Here is a 23,117-nt window from a genome sequence, read left to right as displayed (position 1 = left end):
GACTACCAGCCCAGAGATGGCACCACCCACAAGGAGCCTTTCCCCCTTGATCACTAATTGAGAAAATGCCTTACAGCTGGATCTCATGGAGGCATTTCCCCAACTGAAGCTCCTTTCTCTGTGATAACTCCAGCCTGTGTCAAGTTGACACAAAACTAGCCAGTACAGATAGGATGGTGGATGAGGAGTGGGTGGGGCTGGGTAGATGGATGGGTAGTTACAAAAATGGATGGTTGACTGATGGATGGGTGAGTGGGTGGATGGATGGATTGCTAAATGAATGGTTACATGATAAAAAAAAGGATGATGGCTGTGTGAATAGATGGGAAGATGGGTGGTTGGATAGCTACATGGATAGATGGTAGACTGATGAGAATGGATAAATGGATGGATGAATGGATAGATGGATGGATGGATGGATGGATGGATGGATGGATGGATGGATGGATATTTCATGAATAGATGTATAGATGAATGGATATTTCCATGCATGCATAGATGAGTCATTGATAGGTGCATGTAGAGTAGATGACTGGATAGTTACTTGGATATACCAGTCATTAAAGTCTAGTCACCCCTGCCTCTCTGTGCTAATGGAAGAGGGTAACACATGGATCAAAGGTAGCAGGCAGCTTCTCTGAAGCCCAGTCTCTCATGGAGGTCCCTGCACATGTGTCAGCTTGGCCTACAGGCCTCCTGTGCTTCAGGATTTTAGAGCCCTGTCCAAGGGCTCCCTTAGAGGGGGCTCATCTGGAGTAGCAGTTAGCTGATCCAGGCCTGGGGGAAGAGAGTCTACATCTTGTCCCAACCGCAGGAGCCTGGCATCAAATGTACGACCCAAGCCAGGCAGCTGCAGAGCGGGCGGTTTGTTTTATTTTCCTCTTAGCTGCAGTGACATGTGTCTAGGGCCCTGTTTGATTTGTGTCTTCTGTCTTGTGTCTTCCCCTCCTCTCTCTTTCAGCTGCAGAGAGCCAAATCCCCCATCAGCATGAAGCAAGCATCTGAGTTTCAAGGTTAGTAGGCTGCCCAGATCCTTTTTGCCCTTGCTCATCTGTCACCCTCCCCTTCTCGTTCCATCTGTTTCTCCTGCTGCAATGACCGACCCTGCGAGTTCAACCTGGGCAAGGCCTCCTGGGTATCAGGGTGCAGCGTTTCAATCAGTCAGTATGTGCTGCTCATCACCATTCAAAGTGTGCAGGGCTCTGTCCACCAGCGTGTCACCTCTGTGGCCCTCTTGGCCAAGTGGAGCATCTTATTATTTATTTTTGCATGCATATTTGTGTGATGCCTGTGTGTATATGCTTGTCTCTGTGTGTGCACATGAGTTGTCTATACAGAGATCCCAGGCTAACCCTGGAAATCTTCCTCAATTGCTGCTCAACTTTGTTCATTGAGGTAGGGTCTCTCATTTGAACCCAGAGCTCGTGGGTAAGAGAAGTATAGCTAGCCGGGTTGTCTCCACTTTCTGAATACCAGAATTAAGACAGCTGCCACACCTCCCAACTATTTACATGGATGCTGGAGATCCAAACTCAAGCCCTCATGCTTGCACAGCGTGTATTAGCTACTTTATTTACTAAGCCAGCTCCCAACTCCTGAACTGAGCTCATCAGTAAAGGGACTTTTGAACTTCCTCACCCAAGATTTTGGCTGGCAGTGCCCAGATGTGTGAGCTACAAGTTCAGCCACAAACTCCTGGCTCTCCAAAGCCTACTGTCTTCAAGGTTCTTCTCTCAGCCTCACATCAACTCTAGGAGTGGCAACTGTCTAGGGAAGGTTTGCAAGACAAACAAAGCTCCTGCTATATGGCAGGTGCTGGAAGGTTCCAGAATGTGCTCCGCAGTCTGGAAACTCAGATCAGGGTCACAGAAAGAAGATGGAAAGTGCCCAGGGACACCCCCAGGAAGCAATTGAAACAAAATTGGGACATTCACTTAAACTGAGTCTGGAAACTGGATGAATTTAAGACTTACAAAGAGAGGAGCAGAAAGTGTGAGGTGGATCTGGTAAGTTTGGGGTACAAAAAAAAAGAGTATTAAAATTGAGGCCCCAGACAGACAGCAGCCACAAAACCCAGAGGTCTATTGTGACTGCCTCAGCTCCGGTCTACTCTAGTGACTTTAGGGAGGGTAAGGAAGATAGTACAGATCTGAAGTCTGACACCTGGTTGAGCTCCCTTGCAGCCAAGCTATGTTAGGTGTCTCAGTGACATTCTTTATCCAAATGTGATGTGCAAAGATCCTGGGGCCTGTGACATACAGATTAAACACCCAAAAGGAAACAGAAGGATGCTAACCATCTAAGAGCTGTGCTTTTCATCACTGTTAATGAAGCCTGGCAGGCTGCCTACTGTGAGGATCTAGTGGAAGTATAACGCAAGGCTTCCCTCACAGAGCATACATAATAGGCACCGGAGTCTACACGGCTGTGCACACACATACAGGTTCTGGAACCTTGGAGGACAGGAGCCTTGTAGGTGGCAGGTCGGTCACACAAAAGTTGAGAGCCCCTGAAGAGCAAGAGACAACATGGGGGGCTTTGCTAAGGAAGTGACGAGCTTGTCCCTCTTTTGGCTATGCTCTGCCGTCAGCCCACCTTGTCGAGCAGGGAAAGGTTTGATGATGGGGAAGATGGGCATGGTTTTCCCTACCTACCCAATGCTTCTTCATTGGGTGGAGGTGGGAATGGGGGGAGGGGACCCCCTCCCTGAGTCCTCAAAGACAGGTGACATGGTTTAGTCTTGACTAGAGCCACCCTTAGTCAGCCTGGCTTGGGGCAGGATATGCTATCCTGAAGAACAGAAAAATAGCGCCACCTGCAGGCGAAGGAGAAGCAGAGACTTTACTAATGTTGCTTCCTGGGTTTCCACAGGGGACAGAACAGTCCCCTGCCCACCCATGTCAGGAGAACCCCAAGTAGAGGCTTTAACTCCCCTCCCTCTCCCCCTTCCTTTTCTCTCCCTTCTGTTTTCTGGGCCCGCGGCTCTGATGAGGACAGTCAAGGGGCAAGAAGAGGATTTCACAGACGGCAGCCCCAGTTCCTCCCGCTCGCTGCCTGTCACCAGCTCTTTCTCCAAGATGGTAAGCTGCCGTAATTTCCACTCCACTTACACACCTTCAGAGTCCCCAGGCTGAGCCTGGGGCCTCGCTGATGTTTATTTAAAGAAGTTTTCCTTTCCCCAGACCAGCAATGTATTCACACCTTCCTGCTGCCTCCATTCCCAATTTAACACTTGGTGGGAGGAGGAGAAGGGCCTCCTAAGGGGCGGTGGCAAACTGGACCAATTCTGCAACTTCACAGCCCCATGCAACCCCGGCCATTGCCCTGAGAGGCTTTGGGCAAGGCAGGGGTTGCTGGAGCTGCAGGAGAGGGCGCACCCACACTCCTGTATAGAGCTAGGTAGGGTCCCAGCCTTCCGTTACATCCAGCTATCTATTTGTAACCCACAGAAGGCACAAGATTAGAAATTCTAAGCCTGAGGGGTGCCCTGGGAAAAATGTCAGCTCAGCTTCTCAAATCAGACCCTGAGGGAGGTAGAAATTTGGTAATGAATGTACAACAATGGTCTGGTATCAGCTCCCGTGCCAAATCCAAGGTCCTGTTCCATCCACCGTCCCACCTCTCCCCTACCCCTCTGCAAGGCACCCCTCTCCACACCCACCCTTTCCAAAGCAGAGCCCGCAGCTGTGGGGCACAGAACCCAGTCTGTGCAGGGTCATGAGGCCTCGGCTCTGCCTCCCCAGCTCAGCGGTTCCCGTCTGCTTCTCCCGGCAAGCAGCTGTGGAAGCAGCTGTGTGCCAAGCTCCTCTGACTGCCCCAGGGTTGAGCCCAGCCTCCTCCAGCCAAGGTCATACTGAGGACCAGCTTGCTCAGCCCATGCTTCCCAGGGAAGGGTGGGAACATCCCAAGTTAAATTTAGTTCCCGTGTATATAATATTTATGCCCGCCGAGGCATCGCAGATAAATATCCGGTAACACAGCTGTGCCGCGTTCACAGCAACCCCATCGGAGCCGCAGCAGCATCATGTCAATCACGGCAGAGCCCCCGGGAAATGACTCCATAGTCAGACGCTGCAAGGAAGATGCGCCACACCGGAGGTGAGTGAGTGGCAGGTGGAGGCCTTGGCTAGGTGACTGACCCTGTCTCCATACCATATTGGTATGAACTCCTTAAACCTCTCAACAACATTAGAAAGAAAGGCGAGGGAGGGCCCACTCCACATGGGGAAGTTGAGGCTTGGAGATGGGGAGCCACCCTCTTCATAAGCCTGGTCCACACTGACCTGTGGAGAATACCTGCTCGGTCCCTCAGGGGGCGCACCCTTCTGAACAGCTTAGACCCATGTTCAGGGACCTTACAGAAGTCTCACAGACCCACCTACACCACTGTGTCCAGCCCAACTCCTGCCTAGAGGGCGCTCTGCGGCCTCAGAGTCATCTGAACATGCGTAGGGAGCAAATGTGTGTGGTGTGAAAAGCAGTCTTCTTGGCTCTCTGGGAAATTTGTACCCCAGGCTGGCCTCTCACGGGTGATCTCCCTGCTTCTGCCTCCCGAGTACTGCGATTATTGGCCAGTACCCACCATGTCTAGCTCCACCCGCGCCACCCCCTCAAACACACACACTCCCTGCTCCTTTTGCCTCCTCCTCGGCTACTGAGATGCGGTCTCTACAGGCCACCAGGGCAGCCTTCCTGCTTCCTTACTTCCTCTTCCTCACCTACTCCTCGCTTCATCCCACCCTCCTCATTCCCCCATTCCCTCCCATGATGGCCTCTTAGAACCAAGGCCCGAAGGAAAGCCAAAACATTCTAGAAGTTTCCCCTACCTTGTTCTCCTGAAGCACACATTCACGCCAGTGTCGTCTCACCCCCCACCCCCCGGCTTGTTTCTTACAGCACGGTGGAAGAAGACAACGATAGCTGTGGGTTTGATGCCTTAGACCTTGACGGTATGTATGTATCTGCCAGGTCCGAAGGAGCTCCGGAGGGCAGGGTCTGCCCCAAAAGAACTCAGAAGGAAAGCATGGGAGGAAGTCTGATCTTAGACTCGAGCCGGAGACTAAGCTGGCTCTGTGGTTTATAGGCAGAGCCAGCCACTCATCTGAAGAACAAGCAAAGCTATGGATCTAAAATAATAATTATAAGACTCAGAATGTGGCTCATCCGTAAAGTGATTTCCTCCAATGACCCTACTCCTGTGAGAGGCTGGGGTGTGGCTCAGTGGCAGAGCCCCTGCCTAGAATCCCCCAGTGAAGGGCTGGGGCGTGGCTCAGTGGTAGAGCCCCTGCCTAGAATCCCCCAATGAGGGGCTGGGGCGTGGCTCAGTGGTAGAGCTCCTGCCTAGAATCCCCCAGGGAGGGGCTAGGGTGTGGCTCAGTGGTAGAAATTGGAGCTGGAGACCAGGACTAAATTTTAGGGAATGGTCCTCAAATAACCGCGTTGGGGACACTGACACACTCTCAGTCAGTCTCTGTATGGAAAGCCAGAAATGGGGGCCCGGACTTCAGGGATACAGAATACATATATGGTCCCAGTGACCTGCCCCTCCCAGCCAAGGATCCTTACTCAGTCCCAGTCCCACCATCCCTGTTAACAGAGACTGTGGTGTCAGTGCCATGAACCCAAGGCATATGCCAGACTGGATCACTGAGAGGGAGGAGAACCTGGAGATGGGCCCAGGCCCCGGGTGTCACCAGACCCCTATCCTGCTGGAAGGTTAGGCTCAGCATCCTGCAGACACACCCTGCCAGCACACACATAGACATTCCAGTTCTTCCCAGCCCCGTCTGTGCCCCTGACTAGCAGAGGCCACCAGCAGATAAGATGGAAAGATTAGCGATCCTACATAATCGGGGGCCATCACTAGCTATCAAGTGTTAAAGAGGGGTTAGCACCTAATGGAGGCTGGGTAATGAAAGGAGCCAAGAGAGTTTTAGAATGGGGAAGCTGGGAAGCGAATCCTGGGCAAGCGTCCAAGTACGTTGCGGGAAAAATTCCTGTGCTGAATTGGCCTTTGTTATCAGCCCCAAGCAGGACCAGAGTGTCCCTCACCCTGGTGGCTCTATTCCAGTGGGCATCTATCTCCCCTGGGAACTTACAGACCAGTTGAGGTGGGGGAAGAGGATAGGGACCCAGGTCCCCCAAGACCCAGAGTCTGAAAGATCATGGAGGAGGGTGGGGAAGACCACTTGGAGTTGGGGTGCTAAAGTGAGAACCCCAGAGTCCACTCCCAAGACAGAGCGGAGAGCTGGGGAGACACCTCAACTCCTGAGTTCTTGCTCCACAACCATGAGGTCGGGAGCTCAGATCCCAGCATCCTCACAGCAAGCTGGGTGTCCCTGCAAACGTCTCTCGCCCTAATTCTGAGGGTCACAGAGACAAGGCTGCTGAGCCTGGCTAGTCTCCCGCTTCTCTGAGAAGGCGTGAGCCCTAGTTCAGGAGAGACCCTGCTGCAAAGGAGTAGACAGAAAGTGATACAGGTACCAGATGACCTCTTCTGGTCCTCCTAACTCCCTATACACAGACATCTAGTGAGACTCTTTAGGAAGAGAAGCAGGGGGATGTCTATTTTGGACTTTACCTGCCCTGGTGGCAGGAGATAGGCAGAGTGTAGTAAGAGCTGCAGGGTTCTTACCCCAGATCCCTGCATCTGGGTACACACTGTAATCCTAGCATGTGAGAGATGGAGGCAGGGGAATGGCAAATTTGAAGACAGTCTGGGCTACATGATACAACTCAGTGCTATGCCTCTGTAGACTCCCCCAAAATTTCAGTCTACAAGGCTATGCTATTATTTAGCTCCATGCTGGGGGAAGAGGGTGATCCTAGATGCTCCTCCTAGTGCTCCCAGGTCCTGACAGACCCTCATTCCTCTGCAGATGAAAATCACGAACGTTATTCCTTTGGACCTCCCTCCATCCACTCCTCATCCTCTTCACACCAGTCAGAGGGACTGGATGCCTACGACCTGGAGCAGGTCAACCTCATGTTACGGAAGTTCTCTTTAGAAAGGTATGGAGGCAGGGCTGGGGAGATGACTCTGTGGGTGTAGCACTTGCCACATGAGCATGAAGACCTGAGTTCAAATCCACAGAGCCCACATAAAAATCTGGGTGTGGTGTCATATGCTTGTAATCAGCAAGTCCCAGATCCAGAGAAGGGTACAGGGATAGGACAGAGGTATCAGGAATAGGAGTGGCCAAATGGGGACTTAAGGATGGGACCCAAGACCCTCATCTTTTCACTTCCCTAACAGAGGGGACCATCTACCTGCCTTAAGACTAAAGCCAGAGTCTCAGTCACAAATCAGTTCCTCAGACTAGGGGTGTGGCTCAGTTGTGGGGTGCTCACCAGCATGCATGAATCCCTGGATTCCATCCCACCACCACCTACGTCAGGCAATGGAATCCCAGCACTCAGGAAGTAGAGGAGAGGGGATCAGAAGGTCAAGGTTTTTCTTGGCTACCTAGTGAGTTGGAAGCTAGCCTGTGCTACATAAGACCTATCTCAAAGTGTGGCATCGGGGAGGGTAGAGAAGACCACTCCATCTATTCCTTGACTGTCCAGGATAAGACACCTAGACATTGTTGGGTGATGGTGACACACACCTTTAATCCCAGCACTTAGGAGGCAGAGGCAGGCATATCTCTGAGTTTGAGGCCAGCCTGGTCTACAGAGTGAGTTCCAGGACAGCCAGGGCTATACAGAGAAACCCTGTCTTTAAATAAATTAATTAATTAATAAAAATAAATAAGGAAGGAAGGGAGAGAAGAAGATGAAGATGGAGAAGAAGAAGAAAGGAGGAAGGAGGAAGGAGGAAGGAGGAAGGAGGAAGGAGGAAGAAGAAGAAGAAGAAGAAGAAGAAGAAGAAGAAGAAGAAGAAGAAGAAGAAGAAGAAGAAGAAAGAGAAAAGGAAGGACACACAGACACACAGAGGAAGAGATGGGGCGGGTAGTTATTCCTACTTCCTGGTGACTTCCTGCAGTTGTGAATCCCTGAGAACCCAGAGGCCCCCAAGCCTCAAGGACACATACAGCCATGCCACCAGCATCCTTCCCCAACCTGCTAGCATGTTCAGCTCTTCTCTTTTGAGTCCAACTGCCTGTTTTATTTCCCACCTCAGGCCCTTCCGGCCATCGGTCACATCTGGGGGTCACGTGCGGGGCACCGGGCCCTTGGTCCAGCACACAACTCTGAATGGCGATGGGCTCATCACCCAGCTCACCCTTCTGGGCGGCAATGCACGTGGGAGCTTCATTCACTCTGTCAAGCCAGGCTCACTGGCTGAGAGGGCCGGACTGCGTGAGGGCCACCAACTCCTGCTGGTGAGACATAGAGGGAGAAGCTACGGGTTGTCCCCAGGCCCTTCGCTTCTATGTACACGCATGCGCAAACGCATGCGCACCTAGAGACACATGCAGCCCAGTGGCACAAGATGCCCTTGTGTCTGATGATGGATGCTCCAGTGGGAAGCAGCCTTAACCCTGCCCATCAGCAGAGCCAAAGAAAATGAACCTCTTGTTCTTGTCCTGTAGCTGGAAGGTTGCATCCGAGGCGAAAGGCAGAGCGTTCCACTGGAAGCGTGCACAAAGGAAGAGGTCCGTTGGACCATCCAGAGGTGCAGTGGCCTCATCACTCTGCATTACAAGGTCAACCATGAAGGTAAAGCCTGGGCCGAACCTGGTCCACACAAGGGTAGGGTACGGGATGCATACCCTGAGCCTCCCCCTTGCTCCATCTGTGCCCCATGAGAGTTGAGCCGCATCTCAACCCAAGAGGATAACAGGTGGGTTTGAAGACGCTCTGGGTCACCCTGAACCAAATCCACAAACCTCCTAGGGAAACAGAGGACACGGCTTCAGCAGCCTGGCTCGCTCCTCTCCCTGCACGGGTGACATCTGTCTCCTCCGTCATGCTTCCCAGTCTGCTACAAGCAGAGACTCTGGGCCAAGCACATCCAGTCCGCTGACAGGCAGGCAGCCCTGCCTCCCCGCCTGGCCCAGCCCCCTGCAGCACTGCTTGCTGCCTGGGTGATGACTCGGATTCTCATTCTCACCTCTGGGTTTTCCTGCGTGATTGCCTCTGCAGCTGGGTCTTATTTTTAACCACAGTAATCATGAATATTTGAGCAGAGCATAAATAGCCCGCCAGCTTCTCCAGCCGTTCCCCTGCCCCTTCTTCCCAGAAGCACCCCTGGTGCAGAGGATGGCACTGTGGAGCCCAGTCACCCCCACCCATAGAATTTGTTCCTATCAACTCCTGAGGCTGGGCTTCCCAGCCTGCATCCCAAAAACTAAATCTTTAGGGGACATCTTGACCCATGGGCTACAAGGTTGCAAAGTGAGTTGCATGGCCTAGTGGTGAATGGCAGCATAGCCCTCCAGACTGAATTTCTGGGAAAGCCCTAAATAGAGCTCAGACTCAGGGATGCTGGGTAGTACTAGGGAGTCTGAGCCAGGACTGGGCAAAGCTAGAACACCCCTGAAGGACCCGATATGGAATCTCTGTTTCTTTATACCAACTCAGCTGCCTGGAATGCCCTTTGATTATGAACGACCTCCTAGGACCCTGCTAGTTACAACTCCCATTTGACCCACAATCCTCTGTCATTGGGCTTATTTGGAGATATAAATTATAAGTGTATACCATGGGTGTTCACTGACAGATTGTAGCATTTATTAGATTCACACCGTAAGCCCTGAATGCTCCCAAAGTTACTTGCAAATTTTACTCAAAAGAATAGTAACATTTGGCCATAATCACACCTGCAGCATTTGGCAGCAGCTACTAAAGCTTCCACACAGATTTGCAAAGACCTGGTGACTCGACTTCTTTATCTGTATCCAAGAGTAATGAGTACATCTGTCCACCAGAAAGAACATATCTGAATAATGCACACCAGTGTGGAGTACTATACAGCAATGAAAAGGAATGTGTGCCACAGTGGTGTGTCTTATAAACATAATGTTGAGCAGTATCAGCCAGAAACAAAGAACCTCTATTTTTGCAACATGCGGTACAGCTAGCTAGAACTACAGCAATCAGGATAAGGTTAGCCTGACAGAGCCTACTTACTGGTTTAGAGTAGGGGCTATCCACATGTATGTATTTGCAAAATTTCATTGAGTTGAAGGATGCATATAGCCTACTGCATGTTAAGTACCACTTGGCAGAAAAGGCATGGGGACCACAATACAGAAGCTAGTAAGTTAGACATTTGTGGCTCAGCACAGATGTTAGCCCTAAGCTTTCTAGGAAGCTGAAGTGAAAGAGGAAACCCCTAGCTGGCATGGCTGCCCACTCACAAGGAGGAAGACAGGCACTCAGACGCGGTATCTCCAGGGTGCTTACACTTCTGGATTACGGTCTCCTCAGGATACCGGAAGCTGCTGAAGGAGATGGAGGACGGTCTGCTCACATCAGGGGACTCGTTCTATATCCGCCTGAACCTGAACATCTCCAGCCAGCTGGATGCCTGCTCCATGTCCCTCAAGTGTGACGACGTGGTGCATGTCCTAGACACCATGTACCAGGACAGGCACGAGTGGCTGTGTGCACGAGTCGACCCCTTCACGGACCAAGACCTGGACACGGGCACCATCCCCAGCTACAGCCGGTGAGTGGGGGATGGGCTCCCACACCACCCCAGGCCAACAGCTCCCTCAGCCTGGGAACTGGAAGATTGGGGCTTCCTTGCTCTTGTAAGGACTGTACAGTATCCTCACAAAACCTCCTACCACCCTCATTATATCCAGTGACCACCAGGCATGCTGGGAAGCCCTCTACCAGGAGCCACGCCCCAACCCCTCACTGGGGGATTCTAGGCAGGGGAATCTACCACTGAGCCACGCCCCCAGCCCCCTCCCTGGGGCATTCTAGACAGGAGCTCTACCACTGAGCCACGCCCCCAGCCCCTCATTGGAGGACTCTAGGCAGGTGCTCTACCACTGAGCCACGCCCCCAGCCCCTCCCTGGGGCATTCTAGGCAGGGGCTCTACCACTGAGCCACAGCCCCAACCTGTTTTACTTTTTTTTTTTTTAATTTGCAATAGAATTTGACAGATTACCCAGTCTAAAATTGAACTCAATCCTGCCCTCAGCCCTTCTCCTCCTAAGGCAGCTGGGATGACCGTCCTGCCTCATCTCTTTTCTTTTCTTTCTTTTTTTTTTTTTTTTTGGTTTTTTGAGACAGGGTTTCTCTGTGCAGCCCTGGCTGTCCTGGAACTCACTCTGTAGACCAGGCTGGCCTTGAACTCAAAACTCCACCTGCCTCTGCCTCCCGAGTGCTGAGATTAAAGGTGTGCACCACCACGCCCGGCTATCTCTTTTCTTTTTATCTGAGGTTCAGGGTCGAGAGGAAGGGGATGGAATCCTCAACCCTGGGGCATACTGGGCAAATGCTCTGTCTCTGAGCCATGCCCCAGTCCTTCAGTGTTTTCTCTTTAATCAGGCTGGGCGGAACCCAGCAGGTGTCAGGGCTGTTGGGTGCCTGTTCTTCCACACAGTGACACCTGCTCTTCTGGCCCTTGCTGCTGCTTAGTCAGTCTCAGGCAGTGGCTCTCAGCCAGTCAGATGGTCAGTGAAGAAACCCAGACACAAGGGCATGACCCTGCAGCTGCTCCGCAAGAGTCTGGAACCCAACCCGAATGGGGGAGCCCTCAGACCCAGCTTCTCCCGTTTGCGGGTCACACACTTGCCCAGTCATAGCCCTGAGGTTGCTGCTCCCATGTCCCCTCCACAGGGCTCAACAGCTTCTCCTGGTGAAGCTCCAGCGGCTGGTTCACAGAGGCAACCGGGAAGAGGCAGACAGCGCTCACCACACCCTGCGCAGCCTCCGGGTAGGTACTCGCGGACACACACACAGCCCAGGCCCTGCTGCCACCAGGCTGCAGGTCTTTGATGTTGCACCTGATATTCGGGCCAGAGGGGCCTTGGGGCCGGATGGACAGACATCTCTCTATGGCAGTCTCATACTCGGGAGCCCTTTACTTAGCCTGAGCTGATTGACAAACTCATTCCAGAACACCCTGCAGCCCGAAGAGACGCTTTCGACAAGCGACCCCCGAGTCAGCCCCCGCCTCTCCAGAGCGAGTTTCTTCTTTGGCCAGCTCCTGCAGGTAAGGTTGGTGATCAGATGCCCACTGACTTTTCTGGCACAGTGTGCTGGGGCTCCTCCCTCTGCCTACCAAGAAGAGACTCCAAGGGGACATAACAAGGCATTGTATTTCGGATGCCCCTTGTGACATCTCACAGCGCCTGGCTTCTCCGGTCCCATTTTATCCCCACAGTGGCGGGTCTGTAGACAGACTCCTAGCCTGCTGGAAGCCAGTCTCACTTTCATAAAAGATTTGAAGAAACTTTAGGCCAAAAGTGCTTCAACAACTCTGCTGCTAAAATATGATTTAAAAAAATAAAAATCAGTTGTGCTGCATTGGGGAGAAAAAAACCAACCCTCCAGATATGTAGACCAGTTTATTCTCTCTGGAGGAGTATTAAACTTAACCGAGCATCCTAGCAGCCAAGGAAACAAGAGAAACCCAGCAGGTTCCTTGGTTCTTACCCATCTGTGGAAACAGTTCAGCTCTTCAGAACCGGGAAGGATTTTTTTTCTTCCTTGTACTTCTAAAGAAAAAGCAAGTATTTGGGGGGCCGATAATACAAAGACCACTGACAAGCTTGTTTTGTGACTTCGTAGAGGTACAGATGCAGTGATTATAGACATTTCTTGTATTGATAGTTGAGAGAAGCATAGGATGTGAGCCCAAACGCACATTTCCTGTATTGGTGCTGCATTAATTACACTCCAATGCAGCAAGAGATAACTGACACCTTGACCCCAAATCCCAGATAGATACAAGCCTGTGACAGAGACAGCCAGTGCGAAGAGACCTGTCTATCATGACACTGTTAGGCCCATGTGTCAAACTTGAGCCATCAGGGTTTCAGCCAGAGACTCAAGGCTAAACTAGGGGCATGACTTAGTTGTTTAAATGTCTACCTACCTTGCACGGGGCTCTGAGTTCCTTCCCCAGCACCACATAAACCTGGCACGGTGAAGCAGGCTTGTAATCCCAGCTCTCAGGAAGTAGAGGCAGGGGGATCCAAAGTTCAAGGTCCTCCGGGGCTACATAGTGAGGATGTGGCTATCCTGGGCTACATGAGACCCTGTCTCCAAAATATATAAGAATAAAAGTGTGAGGCTAGCACACAGTAGGACGGGGCAGGCTCTTCTGAAGCGGGGAGAGCACTCAAAGGTGCCCAGAGAGCTCTGTGGGAACCTGGACTCTGTACTCGAGAAGTCTGTGTGAGAAGCCACGATCCCAGAACCCAGAGGCTCATGGGAACAATGTGGGAAGAGTTGGAGGTTTCCAGCCTGGGTCCTCATCAGCTACAACAGTAGCTGCACATGGTGTCTTCATGGAACCGTAGCTAGAATGTTCTAGAGTCGCATGCAGAGGCTGGCTCTTTACAGCGGAGGCGATCTGTCCTGGGCACCCTGCAGCATAAAGTCAAGGTTTGAACAAAGGTTTTGTCTTGCTAGTGCAGTTCACTCCTGGCCCAAACCTAGAGATTATGCCCCGCCCAGCTGCCCCGCCCACCTGTCCTGCCCCCACCCTCTACCCGGCCCTCCTACCACATTCTGCTCTCCACAGTTTGTCAGTCGGTCAGAAAACAAGTACAAAAGAATGAACAGTAATGAGCGCGTGAGAATCATCTCTGGGAGTCCCCTGGGGAGCCTCTCCCGGTCCTCGCTGGATGCCACCAAACTCCTGACCGAGAAGCATGAAGGTGTGTGACGACCTCCCGGCCCCTCCCCACAGCCCAGCAGGGGCATGTCTAGTACACACCCACCCTTCCATGGAGACACATCTGTCTCTGACACAGGCTTAGCAGGATGAAAAGACAAAGGAGGGGCTGAAGAGATGGTCAGTAACGTGCTTACCCTAGCATCACTCAGTGTGAACTGACAACCGCAGCTAGGGGAGGCAGAGCCAGGAGGATGCCTAGAGTTCACTGTCCTGATGTTCGGGCCATTGTTAAGCTTCTGATCGTGTGAGAGGCCCTGTCTGAAAAAATAAGGTGTAGAATAATTGAGAAAGACACATAGTGAGACACCCAGTATCTGCCTCTGGCTTGTGTACGCAAGTGAGTGTGTGCGTGTGCATATGAGTGTGTGCACACACATGTGCATGTACACACACTTGCACACACAGAGAGAACCACACACACACACACGCATGCATGCATGCATGCACACACATGCATGCACACACATAGACATGCACACACATAGACATGCACACACATAGATATGCACACACATGTGCCCAGATGCCCACATTGACTGAAGCCCTGTGCCAAGACTTACGTATTTATTGATTTCTCTCCCCCACTGAGTACCTTTTACTATTTACCTGGCTGGTAAAAAGTCACCCCACGTCGTGGTCCCCAGATGATGGTGATCCCTCCCTGCCTTACCCATCCAGGCTGGGCTCTCTTGTGAACAGAGTCTTGAATATGGATAATTAAGAAATTCTCTTTGTTCCCAGGCTGGGCAGGCCAGGAGCAAAGGAAAAGGGACAGGCCCCTGGTCCTGGGAAATGGGTCCCTAGATACCTAGCCCTAACAGATCCTCTAGCCCTGGGACTCAGGAGAATGGAGGAGTCTGCCTTCCATGACAGACCGCAAAGCTTTGCCATCTTGCCCGCCTGGCCTTCTCCGCTGCCCTTCACTCTCCTGTACTCACCCATCTGTCTGCATGAACCCTCGCACTGCATGCTTTTCCTGGGGGAGTCCCTGTCTGTTCACACCTGACCGACAGGGCAACACTGACCAAAGGAACAAGTCCAGCCAAATCTACCCTGGAGAACCAGAGTGAGTTCTCTGGGGCTGGTGTCAGGAGCGTGCACACCTTAGTCTATGGCATCTTCAGAAAGGTCCCACCACAGGGCAGGTGATGACTCACAAAAGTGACACTCCTGGAGCTCCCCGTACAACTTGCAGACAGCTCCACTGAAGAGTCTCATCCCGAACGATGGTTTGCTGCCTTCTGTAACCTCATGGGCTTTCATATGGCTTGTGTGGCCATATGAGGTCAGAGAAGTCAGAGGTCTTGTTCTTCAGTCACCATCTACCTTAATGGTTTTACTGTCGTTATTGTTGTTGTTTGGCTAAGGTTTCGTTTCGTTTTGTTTTGTTTTGTTTTGTTTTGTTTTACTTTTCGTTTATTTGTGTACACACTCTTGCCACGTGAGTGCAGTTCCCACAGGGACCAGAAGAGGGCGATAAACCCCCCTAGAGCTGGAGTTACAGGTAGCTTTGATCACTCTGCTCCTCTCCAGGAGCAGCAAGTGCTCTTAACTCCTCAGCCCCCATCCTGTTTGGGGGGCAAGCTCTCTCATTGGCCTAGTCACCCTGATGAGGCTAGACTGACTGACCAGCAAGTCCCCAGGGATCCGAGCCACCTGTCTCTGCCTGCCAGCACTGGGATTCTAAGTGCACACAACACATAGGATGTTTACATGACTTCCGGAGACTAGTGTGGGTCTTCACTCACTTTCCCAGCAAGCACTGTGCCCACTGAGCCAGCCCCACCCTTCAGTTCAGCAGGTTTCTGAGACACCCCGCCCCGAGTCATTTCCTAGTGAGCCCTGTGGCCCCCACCAGGGGGGAACCTTTCAATTGGAAGAGACACGACTGTGTACCTGGCTGTACTCCTTAGACCCCGCCCCTATTCTAAGAAGCTGTCCTTGGTCTACTGAGGTGGTCCAGACTTCAGAATCCATCAAGGCTCCTCTGTGTGTCCCCTACATCAGAGGCAGTGCCTCTGGGGGCCCAGAGTAAGCTCCAAGATATCCATGTCCCTTTCCCTACCACCAGAGACCTCCAGGCCTCATGGGTCCAAAAGGGTGGCCAAGGCCCCCATGGCCTGAGTGTGCCCTCCGGCCGGGCAGGCTCTGACAGCCCACTGTTTCTGTTCTGTTAGAACTGGATCCTGAGAATGAGCTCAGCCGGAACCTCACCCTGATCCCTTACAGCCTGGTGCGCGCTTTCCACTGTGAGCGCCGCAGGCCTGTGCTCTTCACGCCCACCATGCTGGCCAAGACATTGGTTCAGAAGCTGCTCAACTCGGGGGGTGCCATGGAGTTCACCATCTGCAAGTCAGGTGAGCATGGCCAGGTGACAGACAGAGGGACACAGGCTTCGGCAGCCCATCACAAGAGTGTGCAGCCTCCCTGCCTTCTCCCCTCCCCTTTCTTCCATTGCTCCTCCTCTTCCTCTCTTCCTCCATTTGTGGCAGGAAGCCTGCCTTCCCCTGCCGCCCAACTCCTCCTCAGTGTTCTCACAAAAGGCATCCTTCTACCCACTCAGCCACTTGGTAATGTTCTGTAGCCTACGTCATCATCTCCAGCTAGATCATATCTCCTTGGATATAGCAATGTATCTCATCATGTTTTTAATCCTAACAGTTGACCATGAATAAGATTCTGTGGCTGGATGGATGGATGAGTGAGTGGGTAGGTACATGGATGGATGGATGGATGGATGGATGGATGGACAGATGGATCATAGATGGAAATGGGTACTGGGTAGATGGGTAAATGGGTAGATGGTAGATGATAGATGGATGATGGATTGATGGGTGGCTAGGGATGGGTAGGGTAGCTGGATGGTAACTGGAAGATGCGTGAATGGTTGAATGAATGGACAGTTATGATAAATGGTTGGATGGGTAAGTAGATGAATGGATGGTGAATAGTTAGACAATGGATGAGTGGATTGATGGACAGATGTGTGGATGTGTTGATGAATAGGCAGATGGATAGATAAATAGACAAATGGATAAATGAATGGATAATGGACAGATCGATGAATGGACAGCTGGATGGATGGACAAATGGACAGACAGACAGATGGGTGAATGGACAGATAGAAGGATGGATGGACAGATGGATGGGTGGATAGATGGCTATATGGATGGATAGGTGGATGGGTGAATGGAAGAGTAGATGGATGGACAGATGGATGGGTGGATGGATGGATGGATGGATGGGTGGATGGATTAATGGAAGAGTGGATGGATGGATGGATGGATGGATGGATGGATGGATGACTGGTTAGTTGGTTAGATGAATTGATGAGTGGGTGGATGGAAGAGTGGATGGATGGACAGATGGATAGATGAATGGACAGACGGAAAGATGGATGGATGGATTGATGGATGGATAGACAAACGCGTGGATAGATACGTGGGGTTGGCTCCACATGTGAGTTTCATTATTGAATCATACATAGCATTGCCCCACAATGCCTGGGCTACTTTGTCCAATGACACTCACAACTGAAAAGCCAGAGTCCAAGTGTTTACGGAGTCCCTGCTGCATGGTCTGGCATAGCAATCATGAACCATGACCTTGACCCCACTCCCAGGGAGCTTTCCTATCTAGTAGAGAAGATGATGATCCATTTAACCAAAGTGGGAAAGGACCAGATGAATATCAAATTATGTGGCACTCAGGAGGGACAGGTAGGGCCTGGAGGAGACAACCCACCACAAATAGCACTTGCCACCCTGGGCACTAACTCCCCTCTCTTCAGATATTGTCACAAGAGATGAGTTCCTCCGAAAGCAGAAGACAGAGACCATCATCTACTCCCGGGAAAAGAACCCCAACACCTTTGAATGCATCGTCCCTGCAAACATTGAGGCGGTGGCGGCCAAGGTGAGAGACCCTGGGTACTGGCCAGACTAAGGCCCTACCCAACCATCTCTGTGAGGCACTGGGTCATGGGCAGGGACGGGTGTACACAGGCCCCAGGTCACTCTCTGACTCCACTCTTTGTCCTCAAATCTCTGATGTGGGCTTGTATTTTGGGATCCTCTTCTGTTTTCTGTTTCTGCCAGTGTCCTGGTGTTGGTTCATATCAGCTAAGGGTATGTGTGTGTGTGTGTGTGTGTGTGTGTGTGTGTGTGTGTGTGTGTTTACATGTGTAAGAGAGAGAGAGGAAGGAAGAGAGAGAAAGAGAGAGAGAGAGAGAGAGAGAGAGAGAGAGAGAGAGAGAGAGAGAGAGAGAACCAGGGTTAGATAGAACACATTCTGGTTTGTTTTCTGTTGCTACCTGCAATCCTATTTCATATTTCAAATAAGAAAGCCAGTTCCTATTAAGGAGGTCTAATCACAGGGAAGAGAAAGTGAGTGGGCCATAGACAAGATAAATTGTACTGGAAAGGTGGAGCCCCACCAGCCAGGGTTAAGGGGAGGCAGGGAGCAAACAGATGCGGGGAAGAAGTCCAGAAGGGCAGGTTTCCAAGCTGTGACTTCCCAAGGCCTGGGTGCCAGGTCTACAGTGTGTGCAGAGGAAACATTCATAGAATGGTGGGAATACTATATTCTCTCTCTCCCTCTTCTTCTCTGCCCCTTCCTTCCTCTCTCTCCCTCCCCTCCCCCTCTCCTCTCTTCCTCCTCTTCCCCATCTTTCTCTACCTCCTCCTCCTCCTCTTTCTCTAGCTTTTTGAAAGGGTCTCATGTGTAGATAAGACTGGCCTGAAAACTAACTACAATCTCCTAACTCTCACCTACTAGGTGACAAAATTACAGTCATGTACTACCACTCTTGGATATACATATTCATACACACACACACACATATATATATATATACATATGCATGTATATGTGCATATACATACACATACACACACATATATACACATATACATATACACACATACACACACATATATTCAAGAATATATACATATATTCTGTTTTTTGTTTGGCTGGGTTTTTTAAAAGATATTTTTGTTTGATTTTTTGTGTCTGTGTGTGTGTGTGTGTGTGTGTGTGCCCGCGTGTGCACACGCGTGCACATGACCGCAATGCCCACGGAGGTCAGAAGACGGTATCACATCTCCTGGAGCTAGAGTGTCCCTGGTGGTTGTGAGCTGCCACATGGGTGCTGGGATCTGAACCCAGATCTTCCCCAAGAGCAGCAAGTATACTTAACCACTGAGCCATCTCTCCAGCCTTTGCTTGGTTTTTAGATAGGCTCTCACTATGTGACCCAGGCTAGCGTGGAACTAGCTATGTGGTCCAGGCTGCCCTCCAATTGCTATCTTTCTGTCTCTGCCTCCCAGGTGCTAGGATCACAGGTGCGTACCACACACCTGCCTATTTATATTGTTTCCTTCCTTCCTTCCTTCCTTCCTTCCTTCCTTGTGAGTGTTCTCTAATTCGCCCGCGAATAAGGACACCACACACAATAGGGTTCTTCTGCAGCAAGCTTTATGCGTCTTGAGAGGGAGAGCATAAGCTTCACAACCGGAGACCNCAGGCANTCCGAGCCCCTCCNTTTTATAAGAAATTCTCCCTGCCTCGGACGTGGCAAGCCATGATTGGCTCAACACTGATTGCCCTATCCCTGAGGCGGAGCTGCCCGGGGCGGGGATTTCCAGCACAGGATGTTTACAAGTTGTTATTGAGGAAATGACTCAGCACAGGATGTTTACGAGATAGNGCGGAGCTGCCCGGGGCGGGGATTTCCAGCACAGGATGTTTACAAGTTGTTATTGAGGAAATGACTCAGCACAGGATGTTTACGAGATAGTACTGAGGAAATGACTCAGCACAGGATGTTTACGAGATAGCACTGAGGAAATGACTCAGCACAGGATGTTTACGAGATAGCGGCGCTCCACACTTCCTTCCTTTCTTTATTTTTTTCCTTCCTTCCTTCCTTCCTTTCATTTTAATTTGTGACTCTTACTAGGTAGCCCAGGCTGACCTGAAACTCTCAGTCTTCCAGCCTCAGTCTCCCTAGGGCTAGGATAGCAATTGTGCATGTTTTTTCTCTTTGATGTAAGTTTGGTGGGTTTTTTCCTTAAGTGATGCCTTCAGCCACATGGGAATGTCCTTTCCCACAACTAACAAGCTCCTGGTTAAGCAGGTAGCCCCAAGGACCCCTCAGTCAACCTCCCTTCCTGGCATTTTCTGTTCTCTTACCCATTACCAGGAATTCCATGGAAGGCTGGAGGAGGTGAGTGTCCATTGCAAGCCCCCCTTGGACTCAACCTCAATAGCCGGTGTCCCTGTTCTCAGCGGGACTGAGCAAGCAGTACTCAGGTGTGGGGCTACGACCTCACCGAGGCCAACTTTTGAAGTTCCCTGGCACAGCCTGGCACCCACAAGGACAGCTGGGTGGGCGCCACTGCTGATGGTGGCTGTTATACTTGCAGAACAAACACTGCCTGCTGGAGGCTGGGATCAGCTGTGTGCGCGACCTGATCAAGTGCAAGGTGTACCCCATAGTGCTGCTCATCCGGGTGAGCGAGAAGAACATCAAACGGTTCAGGTAAGGACACCCAGTCCCCACACCTGCCACACACACCACCCTTACTCAGCCCTTCCAAAAACTCTGGATGCTGGGACTTGTGACACTAACCCTGAGTGCAGCCGGGCAAATACCAGGACACAGATGTAAATGTGGCGAGTCGGAGATGGTCTGTCAACTTCCTGTCACTGAGATACTTGGGTCGAGCCCAAGAATGTAAGAAGCCCAAATTCAAAGAGGGAAGTGGCCAAATGTGGTGGCACAAGCCTATATTCCAGCCACTCAGGAGGACCACAAGTTTGAGGTTAGCCTGGTGGGATAGTATTCAACCCTGAAAAAGGAGAGTATTCTAACACCTGCCAGGATAGGGGTGGCTCTCAAGGATAGGATGCTGTAAAAATCAACCAGGAAGACAGACACCATAGGGTTCCACTTACGGGAAATCCCTTAAGTATCAGACTCAGAGACAGGAAGCAGTGATAGGAGCCAAGATGAAGCACAGGGGGAGGGAGTGGAGTTTGTGTTTAGTGGGGACAGAGTTTCCATTTGGGACGATGTCCTGATTCTGGAATGAAAGTTTCTCACCATGTAGCCCAGACTAGCTTTGAATTCACATATTAGTGAGTACACTCACGGCTATAATCCCAACACTGGGGAGGTGAAGGCAGCAGGTCCCCATCATGTGTGGTCCTTGACCCCCACAGGCAACTGTGCAACCCAGGCTTCTAGCTCACAGTGTGAGCATCGAGCCCTGCAGCCTCCCCATGTCTTCCCCTGCCTGCTCTCTCTCCCTGCCCACCCTGCCACCCCCAGGAAGCTACTGCCGCGGCCAGAGACAGAAGAGGAATTCCTGAGAGTGTGCAGGCTCAAAGAGAAGGAGCTGGAGGCGCTGCCCTGCCTCTACGCCACCGTGGAAGCTGAGATGTGGAGCAGCGTGGAGGAGCTGCTGCGAGTCCTCAAAGACAAGATTGTAGAGGAACAGCGCAAGACCATTTGGGTGGACGAGGACCAGCTGTGAGCTTGTCTGGGTCTGGGCGGGACACAGACACACCGGGGTCCAGAGCCCCTGGCAACAAAATCACCAGACGCCGCCTGGTGGAAGGTCAGGCTCTGCTGGTGTGAACAGAGATGAGCAACCCCAGGGCCTGGGGCCCAAGGCCAGCAACCTCTCCGAGACCAGAGCAGCAGTTGAATGTAAACGCACGGGACAGGGACGGATAACTAACTACCTGCAGGCCTCCAGCAGCCAGAGTGGCTGCCAGCCCAAGAGGAAGCACGAAACCCAGGCAGGCTGGGTCTAGGGAGACAGGACTCCTCCTATGCCGTTCTTTTTCTTGCATTAAAATTCCTCCAGTTCTCCTTTGCGGAGGTTCTTATCCCACAGTCTCACTAGCAGGGATTTCCATTAAGCACAGTCAAGGTGGAAATGGGCTAAGCTTTCCCACGCAAACGTATGCTGTGAAGGGAGGTGAAATGAGACCCTTTCGACCCTTACCAGATGCTAACTGTAGAGTTTCTCCTCTGGGGGTGGGGCCTCGGGAGCCACGCCTACCCCTGCAAGCCCTGTTAAGAGTGTTTACTGGTTTGATCCTGTACAGAAAACCACAGCCTCTGTGGGCTGGTGAGCGCAACGCCCTGCCTGTCCGGAGGACAGCATTTCACCGCTCTCCCCGCCATCCTCAGACTTTTGCAATCTCTCCGCACACACTCTTGGGGGGAGGGGGGTTGGGACAGATGCTCCATCTACAGCTGAGCCCTCTTGGCCACTTACCCTGAGCACTCTGACCAGCTACCAGCCTCTGCAGAGAGCTCTGCCCCAAGGCACAGCGGGGCCTCTCCGACCCAGGTTGAAAGCATAACGCTTCTGTGAGTACATTATGGCAGATATCACAGGTTGAATCTTCATGGCTTTGTCACATTATCAAGACACCAATTGTCCCATCTTTGTTCTCATTAAAACAACACACACAAAACAAAAAAACAAAAACAGAAGACAGCATAGTGCAGCCTGTAGCAGTTTCCGTCATTTTAAAAAGATAACAAAAGTGCAACATAGGAAGCTGAGAGTGGGTAGGGGGGGGGGAGGGGACACCCAGAGGCCACTTCTCTCCTTTCTGCCTCATGGCCCATCCCTAGTCTGCCAAGGACCCAGGCACCTTTCAAATCAACACTCCTGGCAGCCAACAAGCATGGCGTCTTTTTTTTTTTTTTTCCCAGAACAGCCCATAGAAACAAGTTAACTGCTCTGGGTCTGCCAAGGTCCAGCTGCAGCCATTTAAGTCGCGATAAAGCGCCTGGTGAGGAGCAGAGGGGCTGCAGGGCCAACGCTCCACCTCTATAATGCCTGAAGTGATGGTAAATTTCCTTCAAGCAGAGGCCGTCTCACTTCCACTTAGAAGTCTCGCCAAGGGGACAGACGTGACCAGAAAGGAGGCTCGGATAGAAAGTCTACTGATTTATTTCTATTTATTTATTTAAGTTGGGAAGCCTCGGGCTGGCTGGCCTGAAAAGCCAAACGGACTTGCATAGAATTTGGGGGGAGGGGTGAAGATCTGGGAAGGAATGAGTGTCTAAGATGCTCCCCCTCAGGGATGGCCAAGTTCTAGCATGCAAGACTGAGAGGCAGGCCCAGAGCCGCAAGGGTGGACGGCAGAGAGAGATGGAAGGAGGTTGCTTCTAACACTCCACACTCTACACTGATCTTAAGTCAACACAGCCTCAAGTCCTCAGGCTCCTGGACCTCGTCTTCCCCATAGGACTACCACAGGCTTGCCAACCCTCCCCAA

The 23,117-nt window shown here is 51.6% G+C and overlaps 1 protein-coding gene across 1 annotated transcript in view; it reads left to right on the top strand.

The window, feature by feature from the left end:
* Card11 (caspase recruitment domain family member 11) overlaps nucleotides 1-21,693 on the top strand; it is a gene marked incomplete at its 5' end in the record, with an annotated part of 57,634 nt that extends 35,941 nt beyond the window's left edge. The window contains 15 exons of the mRNA XM_029477657.1: nucleotides 962-1,013; nucleotides 2,998-3,080; nucleotides 3,998-4,098; nucleotides 4,897-4,949; nucleotides 6,879-7,011; nucleotides 8,123-8,324; nucleotides 8,535-8,661; nucleotides 10,375-10,615; nucleotides 11,741-11,837; nucleotides 12,021-12,116; nucleotides 13,653-13,788; nucleotides 15,986-16,165; nucleotides 17,599-17,723; nucleotides 20,237-20,352; nucleotides 21,145-21,693. Of these exons, the coding sequence (XP_029333517.1) occupies nucleotides 962-1,013; nucleotides 2,998-3,080; nucleotides 3,998-4,098; nucleotides 4,897-4,949; nucleotides 6,879-7,011; nucleotides 8,123-8,324; nucleotides 8,535-8,661; nucleotides 10,375-10,615; nucleotides 11,741-11,837; nucleotides 12,021-12,116; nucleotides 13,653-13,788; nucleotides 15,986-16,165; nucleotides 17,599-17,723; nucleotides 20,237-20,352; nucleotides 21,145-21,349 (1,947 nt within the window). The remainder of the gene's footprint in view (nucleotides 1-961; nucleotides 1,014-2,997; nucleotides 3,081-3,997; nucleotides 4,099-4,896; nucleotides 4,950-6,878; nucleotides 7,012-8,122; nucleotides 8,325-8,534; nucleotides 8,662-10,374; nucleotides 10,616-11,740; nucleotides 11,838-12,020; nucleotides 12,117-13,652; nucleotides 13,789-15,985; nucleotides 16,166-17,598; nucleotides 17,724-20,236; nucleotides 20,353-21,144) is intronic.
* Nucleotides 21,694-23,117: the final 1,424 nt, after the last annotated feature.

Source organism: Mus caroli, chromosome 5 (genome assembly GCF_900094665.2).
Source record: "Mus caroli chromosome 5, CAROLI_EIJ_v1.1, whole genome shotgun sequence".
Classification (NCBI taxonomy): Eukaryota; Metazoa; Chordata; class Mammalia; order Rodentia; family Muridae; genus Mus; species Mus caroli.
Note: the sequence above shows the minus strand (reverse complement) of the source record. Positions and strands in the feature narration are given on the sequence as shown.